Raw genomic sequence first — 12,634 nt, forward strand, 5'->3', positions numbered from 1 at the left:
TTCCAGAAGGCAACTCACCACCACCATCTCGAGGTCAATTAGGGATCAGAAACAAATGCTGGCCATGTGGGAGCCCACATCGCATGAACAAATTAAGAAAAGAAAAAGGCTAAAGACAAAACCTATCACGTCAGAGTGGCGGATAGGTTGGGGAGGAAAAACTACTTGGAAAATAAAACATTACTTAAGAACATAAATTCAAATCAAGAATCCAATTACCAAATCACTGATACCAACACCCCGTACTGAGGTCTGCTGAAATACTTTTGCAGCACCCTCAATGTTCTTTCTGCCTTGCTCACCTGAAGGCACCTGTTCCACGGACAGCATTTTACTGTGCTAAGGGGCATTATTCGCAGCACCCCAGCTGATGCAGTCAGCATCGGCAGGCCATTGATCCACAAAGGACATCACAGCCAAGGCCAATCGTGGCCTCACTCAAAGTCTGCATGGCTGTACTTCCAGAGGAGTCACTGGGCAGACATCAGGGCTGCAAACCCTGGGCAATTTGCCCTACCCTATGCTACCCTCAGTTGTGATGGCTTGTAGTGTCTGACTGCTCACTCAGTGAAAACTGCAGATTAAAACTGGAATCTTCCTGATCACAAAACAGTATTTACCTTTGAGTCAAGTGGGAAGCCAGCTTCCAATCTTTAAAAGAATAGAAATACAACAAAATGCTAGGTTCGTGTCTAAAAATTGCTCCAACAGTCCACATCTACACAATCACTAAAAGCTAGTGCACCAGTAGACGAACAATCAAAAAAGATAATGCAATTTTCATCTTTAGATCAAGGAGGTACAAATTAAGTGCGCAAGTGATGCTTCAGTTGTACAGAGACGTGGTCAGATGCTCTACTGGAGTACTGTGTTTAGTACTCTGGCCACCATACCTGATGAAACATATCAACTTTGGAAATATTACATCACAGATTCACCAGAATGATGCCAGTAATTAAAGGGTTACATTTGGGCAGGCTTGCCTTTAATTCCCTTCAGTTTAGAAAGTTGAGGGGTGATGTAATAGGAACATCGGAGCAGGAGCAGGCCGTTTGGCATGCCCCTTATCCTGAGACTGTGTCCCCTGGTTCTAGACTCACCAGCCAGGGGAAACATCCTCTCTCAATTAGGTCTTTGAAATGATAAACATAAGAAATCGGAGTAGGCTACACAACCCCTCTAGCCTGCTCCACCCTTCAATAAGGTCATAGCTGAAACAAAAACAGAATTACCTGGAAAAACTCAGCAGGTCTGGCAGCACCGGCGGAGAAGAAAAGAGTTGATGTTTCGAGTCCTCATGACCCTTCAGCAGAACTGAGTAAAGTTAGGAGAGGGGTGAAATATAAGCTGGTTTAAGGGGAGGGGGGGGGGGCGGTGTGGTAGTAGAAACAAGCAAGCAGTGATAGGAGCAGATAATCAAAAGGTGTCACAGACAAAGGAAGAAAGACGTGTTAAAGGTGGTGATATTATCTAATTAAAAATGGATGGCAGGACACTCAAGGTACAGCTCTAGTGGGGGTGGGGTGGAAAGACTGACAGGGCATTACAGATTTAAAAATAATGGAAATAGGTGGGAAAAGAAAAATCTATATAAATTATTGGAAAAAACAAAAGGGAGGGGGAAGAAACAGAAAGGGGGTGGGGATGGGGGATGGAGTTTAAGATCTAAAGTTGTTGAATTCAATATTCAGTCCGGAAGGCTGTAAAGTGCCTAGTCGGAAGATGAGGTGCTGTTCCTCCAGTTTGCGTTGGACTTCACTGAAACAATGCAGCAAGCCAAGGACAGACATGTGGGCAAGAGAGCAGGGTGGAGTGTTAAAATGGCAAGTGACGGAGATTTGGGTCTTTCTTGCAGACAGACCGCAGGTGTTCTGCAAAGCGGTCGCCCAGTTTACGTTTGGTCCCTCCAATGTAGAGGAGACCGCATTGGGAGCAACGAATGCAGTAGCTAGGGGAAATGCAAGTGAAATGCTGCTTCACTTGAAAGGAGTGTTTGGGCCCTTGGACGGTGAGGAGAGAGGAAGTGAAGGGGCAGGTGTTGCATCTTCTGTGTTGGCATGGGGAGGTGCCATAGGTGGGGGTTGAGGAGTAGGGGGTGATGGAGGAGTGGACCAGGGTGTCCCAGAGGGAACGATCCCTACAGAATGCTGCCAGTGGGGTGAAGGGAAGATGTGTTTGGTGGTGGCATCATGCTGGAGTTGGCGGAAATGGCAGAGGATGATCCTTTGAATGCGGAGGCTGGTGGGGTGATAAGTGAGGACAAGGGGGACCCTATAATGTTTCTGGGAGGGAGGAGAAGGCGTGAGGGCGGATGCATTGGAGATGGGCCGGACACGGTTGAGGGCCCTGTCAACCACCGTGGGTGGAAAACCTCGGTTAAGGAAGAAGGAGGACATGTCAGAGGAACTGTTTTTGAAGGTAGCATCATCAGAACAGATGCGACGGAGGCGAAGGAACTGAGAGAATGGGATGGAGTCCTTACAGGAAGCGAGGTGTGAGGAGCTGTAGTCGAGGTAGCTGTGGGAGTCGGTAGGCTTGTAATGGATATTGGTGGACAGTCTATCACCAGAAATTGAGACAGAGAGGTCAAGGAAGGGAAGGGAAGTGTCAGAGATGGACCATGTGAAAATGATGGAGGGGTGGAGATTGGAAGCAAAATTAATAAATTTTTCCAGGTCCCAATGAGAGCATGAAGCAGCACCGAAGTAATCATCGATGTACCGGAGAAAGAGTTGTAGGGATCGTTCCCTCCGGGACACCCTGGTCCACTCCTCCATCACCCTCTACTCCTCAACCCCCACCTATGGCACCTCCCCATGTCTACGCAGAAGATGCAACACCTGCCCCTTCACTTCCTCTCTCCTCACCGTCCAAGGGCCCAAACACTCCTTTCAAGTGAAGCAGCATTTCACTTGCACTTCCCCTAACTTAGTCTACTGCATACGTTGCTCCCAATAGATAATATCACCACCTTTAACACATCTTTGTTCCTTGGTCTGTGACACCTTTTGATTATCTGCTCCTATCACTGCGCCCCCCACCCCCCAAACTTCTCTCCCCCCGCCTTAAACCATCTTATATTTCACCCCTCTCCTAACTTTACTCAGTTCTGCTGAAGGGTCATGAGGACTCGAAACGTCAACTCTTTTCTTCTCTGCCGATGCTGCCAGACCTGCTGAGTTTTTCCAAGTAATTCTGTTTTTGTTTTGGATTTCCAGCATCCGCAGTAGTTTTTTGTTTTTATCTCTAAGGTCATAGCTGATCTGATCATGGCCTTAACTCCACTTCCACTGTATGCCCTCTGGAACCCTCGACTCCCTTAACTATATTCACAGATTTTAGATCTACAGGGCTAAGCTACAATGATCTAGCCTCTGGTGCTCTCTGGGGAAGAGAATTCTAGAGATTCATGACCTCCAGAAGAAACTCCTCATCATCTTAAATGGGGAGATCCTTTATTTTGAAACTGTGTCCCCCAAGTTCCAAATTCTTGTCAGCATCTACCCTGACAAGCCTCTTAAGTTTCAAAAAGATCACCTCTCATTCTTTTAAACTCCAATGAGTATGGACCCAATCTGTTCAACCTTTCCTCATAAGGCAATCTCTTTATCCCAGAAATCAACATAGGTGAACCTTCTCTGAATTGCTTCTAACACGTGTATCCCTCTTTAAATAAAGGAGACCAAAACTGCACACAGTACCCCAAGCATTGTATCACTATTGCCCAGCATAGTTGTAGCAAGGCTTTCCTACTTTTACACTCTATCTCCCTTGCAATAAAGGCAAACATTCAATTTGCCTTCCTAAATACTTGCTGTACTTGCATGCTGACTTCTGTAATTTGTGTACGAGGACAGCCAGATCCCACTGTACTGTAGCATGCTGCAGTGTCTCTCCATTTAAATATTTTGCTTGCCTATTCTTCCCACCAAAGTGGATAAACTTGCTTTTCCCCACATTATACTCCATCTGCCAAATTTCTGCCTACTCACTTATCCTATCCACACCCCTTGGCAAACTGTGTCCGCCTCACAAGTTGCTTTGCTACCCATCTTTGTATCATCAGCAAATTAAACTACAATACACTGTCCATTCATCCAAGTCATATAGATTGTAAATAGCTGAGCCCCCAGCATGAATCCCTGTGGCACTCCACAGTGTGCAAACCTGAAAATGACCCATTTACCCAGACACACTGTTTCCTATTTAGCAAATCCTCTATCCATGTTAATGTATCACTCTCAACACCATGAGCTGTTATCTTGTGCAATAACCTTTAATGTGGCAACTTATGGAATGCCTTTTGGTAATCCAAATACACTACAACTGGTACTCCTTTATCCACCCTGCTTGTTACATCCTCAAAGAACTCAAATAAATTTATCACACATGATTTCCTTTTCATTAAAACCATGTTGACTCTGCTTGATTGTATTATGATTTTCTACATGTCCTGCTACTACTTCCTTCATAATGGAATCCAGCATTTTCCAATGACAGATAAGGCTTGTAGGGATTTTGGAGTAACTATTTCCTCTAGGGAGGGAATCCAGAAAAAGTGTGCATAATCTTAAAATTAAGATCTCAGCCATCTAGGAGTGAAATCAGAAAGCACTTTTTCACGCAAAGGGTAGTGGAAATCTGGAACTCTCCTTCTAAAGGTTGTAGATTGTTAATAGTTAAGGATATTGAGAGAAAGAGCAAAGGCAGGTAAATGCAGTTAAGGTACAGATTAATCATGATCTAAAGACTTGAGGCTGAATAACCTAGGTATCCTATCTGGTTATGTTCCTATCCTCAACACCTCCACCTCCAAGAGTCCAGCTAATTGGCCATATTACATGGCCAATCACAAAGAAGATCCTGTATCTTAACACAGAGTTACCTGTGGCTAACTTGATAGTAGAAGGTTCTGGGTTGAGTCCCACTCCAGGACATGTACACAACCATGTAACCAGTGCAGGACTGAGTGAGTGCAGCGCTCAGAGGTGCCATTTATCAACTGAGATCCTCTCAGATTAATGTAAAAGATCCCTTGGCAATATTCAACGAAGAGCAGGGAAGTTCTACCCAGTGTCCTGACCAATATTTATCCCTCAATCAACATCACAAATTAGTTGCTGCATTTCCAACATTATTGCAGTGACTACACTTCAAAAGTATTTCATTGACTGTAAAAGTGCTTTGAGACATCCGGTGGTTGTGAAAGGTGCTATAAAAATACCAGTCTTTCTTTTTCAGGGAAAATATGCACTATTTATTGAGCCAAGCTGCTACGTGCTGCAAAGATCAAAGCCACTAATTCCATTCTCATCCCTGGCCACTCACCGGAAGCAAAGCAGACACTATGACCTTGGAATACAAACAGAAAATGCTGGAAATACTCAGCAGGTCATGCATCACCTGTGGAGAAAGGAACACAGTTAATGTTTCACATCATCCTTGAAACATTAACTCTGTTTCTCTCTCCACAGATGCTGCCTGACATGCTGGGTATTTCCAGCATTTTCTGTTTTTATTTCAGATTTCCAGCATCTGCAGTATTCTGCTTTTCGACTGCGAACTTAGAATCCTGTTTGGCCCAAAGCTAAGCTTCAAAACCCACATTCTATGCATCACCTAGATCACTTACTCTAGTGTCTGTTATGTCTCCCATCTCGACCCTACTGTTGTTGAAACCATTATCCAGGGTTTGGTGAACCTGACTCAATTTTTCCAATTTTCTGGTCTCAACTCCCTTAGGGGCTCTAAATATTTTCAAAATTCAAATGCCCACACCTTGCTCTGGACTAAATGTTTAATCTATTACTCCCATCATACTGGGCCCCTTGGCCCTCAATGCAATGAACTGAAAATCCCATGTTCTCTCCTTCAATCCCACAATGGCCTTGTCCCACCCTGTCCCTGCAACCATTACATCTTCTTCCGCACCCTTAAAATCTGGTGTTTCCCACTTGGCTTCCTTTCTTCCTCCTCCACCACCGCTACCCCAAAACACTGGCTGTACAACCATGAATCAAACTTATCACACTGAAATTGCCTCCCTAAATCCTTACTTTTACTTACAGTCTATCTTTCTGATTGTGCTTTTAGAGATTCGAAGTCTTGCATTCTGACTCCTTATCCATTCCTCTGACTTTTTTCTGTCTGCCATATAGAAGGTTTATAGAAATTAAAGATACTGTTGATAAAGTACACCACTATCACGTGTCACTGGACTACTTAAACCAATCCAACTTTAACCCCATCACCTCCCATCACCTCAGTTTCCAACTCAAAGTCATTACAGGCCTCCATTAGTACATTACTTACAGACAGTGATACAGAAAAGAAATGCTGCAGATTCAAGTCAGACATGGTCTAAAAACTATATTCAAAAGTGGGAAGCATTTCCTCCTAATCTCCAGCAAGAACGAGTGAATAAACCTTAGTTAAGACTTTTGTTTTTCTGTTTATCAGAACCATTTTAACTTTAGATCAAGTCAGAATTCAGTTTACCAGGAGCTGAAGTAGCCCCACTCCTACTTCGCTTTTCCTCATTTACACAGACTGCAATGACTACTTACTTTTCACAGGTTGAGGATTGGACTGCTTTCTTCTGGGCATTTTTCACTTCAACTTAAGTTTGCGTTGAAACGTGTTGAGTTAAAAAGCAACATCCAGACACATCCAATATTTATCAACCAAAAAAAAAGTTGAGCTTAAATCTCATTTACTTCCTGTTTTAAACTAACAGCCATTAATGAAACACCAGTCCCTAGGAGAGCGAGTCCAGGAAGGAAACCCACCACTTCCTCTCTCCCTTGCTCTCCCTTCTCTAATGACCTCACTACGCACACACGCTACCGGCGATGACTTCAGCGCGCACGGCCGAGGCATGTTCTCTAACGTCATCTGCAGGACCCCTCCGTCCCAATAGACTTATGGGTATTGTAGTCTTCTGACCTAGGCTGTCAGCTGGAATGGTAGACTCCAGCCGGAACAAAAACCTTGAGAACGGAAATATCGAGTCGTTTCTGTAACGCACAAAAAATATTTTCTTTAATATATTCCCCCGGAGGTGAACTCGAGCTGTCGTCGCCACCCCAACGACTGCAATGACCAGAATGCATTGCGGCATGACGCCCCGCGCACCTGAGAATCTAATTACCATTAAAAAAAAAATAACGAATACAAAAACACATAATTAATAATCCAACTCCACTTCCAAAAAGTTGGGGATTTTTTTTTAAACACCCCGACCCCGGGTTGGCAAACCGGCGACCAAGGGAATCTTTGGAGCGGACGCAATGTTTACACACAGCGTGATGACGCGGATGGGTGCGCGGGTTTTGATGACGTTTTGTGGGCGGTGGATCAGCTGTTGCAGAATGTGAGCTGCTGGATCCTGAGCAAAGACAAGAACAGAGCAAGCAGCTGGGGGTGAGTACAGTACTGAACACAGCAGGCCTGGTTGCAATTGCAGCTTTGTTCCTCTCATTAACTATTAGCCTTAGTTTAGGATGGCTCAGAATTAAAACCAGTAGGTTTCTACGTTAAATGGGTAGATTTCTACGTTAAATTTTACGGATGCATTTTCTACCCATTAATAATTTCTCTCCCTTTCCCCCCCCACCCCCGCCTCGAATTGTGCTGAAGTGAAACCCAGCCGAATCTCATATATATTTCTTCACCAGTTTTACTGTGGCACTACGGATGTAACCTTTGATTTGGTGACCTGACGAGGAATGGTCTAGCAGGGGTTTTTTTTTGTTAACAGTTGCATACTGCCATTGACTTGATCTGATCTATCCCATTACTCGCTGTAGTCTTGAGGGTTTCTGTAGGTGCGTAAAATGCTGCAAAGGAGGCTCCCTTTGAGCTAAAATATTCGGTTAGTTCTGACTTCTGTTAGACGTTGGATTGACTTCTGTGACAGAGATTTAGGTTTGCGAAGTAACGAATGCTGGTAGGATAGTTCCTTTTATTGCCTGGGTGTTAGAATATATTTTGTATCAGTAAATTATTCATGTTAATAATCTTTACTCTGGGCAAGTAAATCTAATGACAATCTTCAATACTCTTGCTGCATCCTGACTAGATGCCAAAGATCCAATCAAACATTTGATTTTCTGTGGTATATCGTCTTTCACCTATTTAAAGTAAAGTAATTTTTGTCCTGGCTTATTTAAAGTAAGACCTTTGAATGAAGTAACAGCAAAAACTGGTATAACACAATAGTTATGAAATAAAAGTTCATATTTAGAAAAAAAGCATTCACTCGTTATATTTTAAATCACTGAAGGACAGCAGCTGCTTTGTACTTTGTAATCTCATGTGTTTCCGAGTGCTTAAGGTGTACGCTGATTATCATTATTTCAAGCTTTTAGTCATCCATGCTGTTGAATACAGAGTGTGAAGAGGAGTCACAAGGTAACAAATGTCTAGGGAACCTGAAATCTGATGATTAAATCACTGACAGCCTCTTCTTTGTGCAGATAGTTGTAGAAAGTTCACAGTTGTATCGTTTTGACCAACAAGTGGTATATAATATTGTACAAGAAAAATTAGAACAGGGCAAAGCCTTACTGAAGGAATCATCTTTTTTGACACATGGTTATGTCTATAGATCCTGAAAGCCCAATTATTTAGGCATAGTAGAAATAGACAATTCTTAATAATGGATATAGGATGTACAAATAGTAATTTGAGGACATAAAACCCGACTGTTCAGTAATTCTTAATAACTAACTCTCTGGTTTCTTCTAGAATTATATACAAGATGGGCATGTCTTTGTCTACTGATGAACTTTAGAAAAATACTTGGGGAAAATCTTCTTGTCTATAACTGACTGCCTTTTTTTTTACCTCTGCAACATTGCATGTTTATGCATCACCATTATCACCATCACCTTCACAGCTACTGGTTTGGTTTCTCTGAAGCTCTCCAGCCAGTCCCTTTGCCTCACTCTTTCACTGGTTTCCACCTATCCAAAACATTGCACCTTTTCCTACACAGTTCCACATTCCCATCAGCTCTCGCTCCCTGTGTCCTGGTATTTGACTTCTAAAATCTCATCCTTGCTTAGAAACTGATGACATTTTTATGCTCCCTTAGCATTTTCGTCCTGCTTTATGCCTTCACACATGCCTTTGTCCTTCTAACACTTCACCCATCATCCTTGCTCCAAAGGACTTTACCAACTTCTCATAGTGGTTGTATATGCCTTTTATTCTTTTCATGTATCTTTTTCGCTCTCTCCTTTTCCTTTCACCCCACTCTGAAAAAAAATACTGTGGGCCATTTTCTACATTAAAAGCCTGTTAGAAATGTAACTTGTTGAAGGAGCTGTCCTTTATATTGAAGCCTTGTTAAATGTTAAGAAGCACGTCTTCTTTATAAGCTGTGTTTTATATGACCACTTGTAACAAGTAAAACACTTGCCTGTTACTTTGTGTTATTTTTGAAATGTGCAAGGCAATATGTAATTGATCGTAAATACATTTGGATACTTAACATGATCCTGGTGTCAGCAGCTGTTTGATCAATGAATAGGTTGTATGTTGTGATGAATATAATGTGGAAATAGAGATTTGCACTTAAGATGATACTTTAATTTGTTGTACTTTTGAAGCATTATTTTTAATTGCTGTAACCATTAGTGACAGACCTGTAACCGCTAGTACTTCACCTTCATATAAGAGCCCAGAAATGTTTCCTTTGAACATAATCTTCGGTTGAAAGGATAATATTTTTGATCGTACTGCAGCCTTCTTCAAATTTCAAGTGGATATGTGGAAATACCTCATCGTTGTATTTCACTGAATTTCTGTTGACAGCATGGGAACACAGTGGGAATTTACTGAATATTAAGAGGCTAAGCTTGGGAGGTTTGGTTCAGTGGGGTTTGCATAAGTTTGTCCTCAAAGGCTAATTGGCAGTCATAGTCGTGGAGTTACAATATAGCACCAATGTTTTGAATTTGAAGTAATGATTTGCGCAAAAATGGTTTAATATGGTTACAATTTCATATCTGTTGGATAATCATGCTATATGTGCCATTTCGACTGTCTATTTAATAAAAAGGAAAAGATCATTAAAGACAGATGCAATGTGCATTTTACATTTCAGACCACGTGAATGCAAACTAAGGGGACCTGCTGTATTTGGAGACTAAATTAAAACTTTCAAAATAAAATGATATGTACTGTGGGATCCTATTTTTATATCTTTATCATAAGGCAGGATAGCTGCTTAAAAATGCTAACCTATCAGCAACAGGGCTCCAGGCAAGATGAACAATTTGACAGGACCCTTAGTTTCCAAGTCAGCTAGACTCCAAACCATACTCAAGAGTTGCATCAACTCTTAGTTACAAGTTGCTCCTAATGCAGTAACAAGCATGCATCAAGAAAAATGTATCAATGTACCCTGTTTCCTTATCACCCCTGTGTTCATTGGCCTGCCTTAGCCCTTGGTCAAGCAACATCTTGATTTTAAAATTCTCACCCTTGTTTTCAAATCCCTCCATTCTCTCGCCCCTCCCTAACTCTGTATGTCCTCTAGCCCTCTAATCCACCGAGGTATCTGCACTCCTTTAGTTATGGCTTCTTGTGTATCCCTGATTTGAATTACTTAACCATGAGCAGCCGTACCTTTAGTTGCCGAGCTCTGGAATAAACTCCCTACCCCTCCTTGGCTCGCTACCATGGTTTCCTCCTTTAAGACACTCATTAAAACCTACCTCTTTGACTTAAGTTTATGGTCACCTAACCTAATATCTCCTTACGTGGCTTGGTGTCATATTTTGTTTTATAATGCTCGGGTGAAGCACCTTGGTGCTTCAAGGCTTTATAGTAATATATGTTATAATCATGATACAATTGTGTGGAATTATCATACATTTTAATTGTATCAATAAACCCTTGAAATTTTCATTCAAGATTAAATAGCAGCATGATGCATTGATGCAGAAATTCATGGTACCATGGCTTCCTGTTACAAACTAAGGGGGAACACAGATTTCTCCAAGTACAGCAAACAGCTCTCAGCCGATGAGGAAGTGATGGCAAGTGAAGCCCATGTACTTCCTGGCAGAAAGAATTGGAGAACTGGATGGCAATCTGCACCTTTGCCTGTTTATTTTTCTTGATAAGTGGCTAAATTAACAAGAATCCTGTGATAATTGGCTTGCTGATTATTTTCAGCCAAGAAATTGTATGGTACATATAAGAAAAGGAAACACAGGAACTTCCATTCAAAATTGGTTGAGTTTTGAATACATGAATTTTTAAATTTGTCCTTCACAAAGCAAAAGGTCACTTGTGTTCAAGTTTTTTTATTTTGCAATAGTTTTGAGTTCCCAAGAACATTGCAAAAATTGGGACTGCACCAGCACTGCTGTTGTGCAATATTTCCTGGCATGCAGGCAGACCTATAGGGAAATAGATGTTGACCTGGTGTTGCTGGATTTTCAACATTTTATTTTGGATACCAAACAAAGTGGCACTTGCTTAGCAACAGCCTGCTCACTGACACTTGGTTTGGGCTCAGCCAGGGCCACTCAGCTCCTGACCTCATTATACCAGCCTTGGTATAAACACGGACAAAGAGCAAAACTGGAGTCAATGGGAATCGGGGCAAAACTCTCCACTGGTTGGAGTCATACCTAGCACAAAGAAAGATGGTTGTGGTTGTTGGAGGTCAATCATCTCAGTTCCAGGACATCACTGCAGGAGTTCCTCAGGGTAGTGCCCTAGGCCCAACCATCTTCAGCTGCTTCATCAATGACCTCCCTTCCATCATAACGTCAGAAGTGGGGATGTTTGCTGATGATTGCACAATGTTCAGCACCATTCACGACTCCTCAGATGCTGAAACAGTTCATGTCCAAATGCAGCAAGATCTGGACAATATCCAGGCTTGGGATGACAAGTGGCAAGTGCCAGGCAATGAACATATCCAAGAGAGAATCTAACCGTCACCCCTTGACATTCAATGGCATTACGATCGCTGAACCCCTCACTATCAACATACCATTAGACCAGTTCAGTTTCTGGTCAGCCATATAAATACCATGGCTACAAGAGCAGATCAGAGGTGAGGAATCCTGTGGTGAGTAACTCACCTCCTGACTCCCCAAAGCCTGTCCACCATCTACAAGGCACAGGTCAGGATTATGATGGAATACTCCCCACTTGCCTGGATGAGTGCAGCTCCAACAATGCTCAAGAAGCTTGACACCATCCACGACAAAGCAGCCAGTTTGATTGGCACCACATCCACAAACATTCACACCCTCCACCACCAATGCATAGTGGCAGCAGCATGTACCATATACAAAATTTACTGTAGGAACTCACCAAGCCCCCTTAGACAACACATTCTAAACCCATGACCACTGCCACCTAGAAGGACAAGGGCAGCAGATAGATGGGGACAGCACCACCTGGAAGTTCCCCTCCAAGCCACTCACCATCCTGAATTGGAAATATATCACCGTTCCTTCACTGTCGCTGGATCAAAATCCTGGAACTCCCTCCCTAACAGTACTGGGTGAATCTACACCACATGGACTGCAGCAGTTCAAGAAGGCAGCTCACCACCACCTTCTCAAGGGCAATTAGGGATGGGCAATAAAGACTGGCCTAGCCA

The 12,634-nt window shown here is 42.6% G+C and overlaps 2 protein-coding genes across 3 annotated transcripts in view; one reads left to right on the forward strand and one right to left on the reverse strand.

The window, feature by feature from the left end:
- The window catches only part of LOC144681129 (uncharacterized), a 117,426-nt gene extending 110,607 nt beyond the window's left edge, over positions 1-6,819 (reverse strand). The window contains exon 1 of the mRNA XM_078542858.1: positions 6,567-6,819. Coding sequence (XP_078398984.1) covers positions 6,567-6,606 — 40 coding nt within the window. The 5' untranslated portion in view covers positions 6,607-6,819. The remainder of the gene's footprint in view (positions 1-6,566) is intronic.
- Positions 6,820-7,346: 527 nt separating this feature from the next.
- LOC144680859 (E3 ubiquitin-protein ligase RNF19A) overlaps positions 7,347-12,634 on the forward strand; it is a 104,901-nt gene continuing 99,613 nt past the window's right edge. Inside the window, exon 1 of one of the 2 annotated variants that reach the window (XM_078542332.1) lies at positions 7,347-7,422. The gene's annotated coding sequence lies outside the window, so the exon portion shown is untranslated. Of the gene's footprint in view, positions 7,423-7,634; positions 7,874-12,634 lie in introns of those variants that run through there. The other variant, XM_078542333.1, reaches the window with a different exon arrangement.

This window comes from Cetorhinus maximus, chromosome 5 (genome assembly GCF_964194155.1).
Source record: "Cetorhinus maximus chromosome 5, sCetMax3.hap1.1, whole genome shotgun sequence".
NCBI classification, from domain to species: Eukaryota; Metazoa; Chordata; class Chondrichthyes; order Lamniformes; family Cetorhinidae; genus Cetorhinus; species Cetorhinus maximus.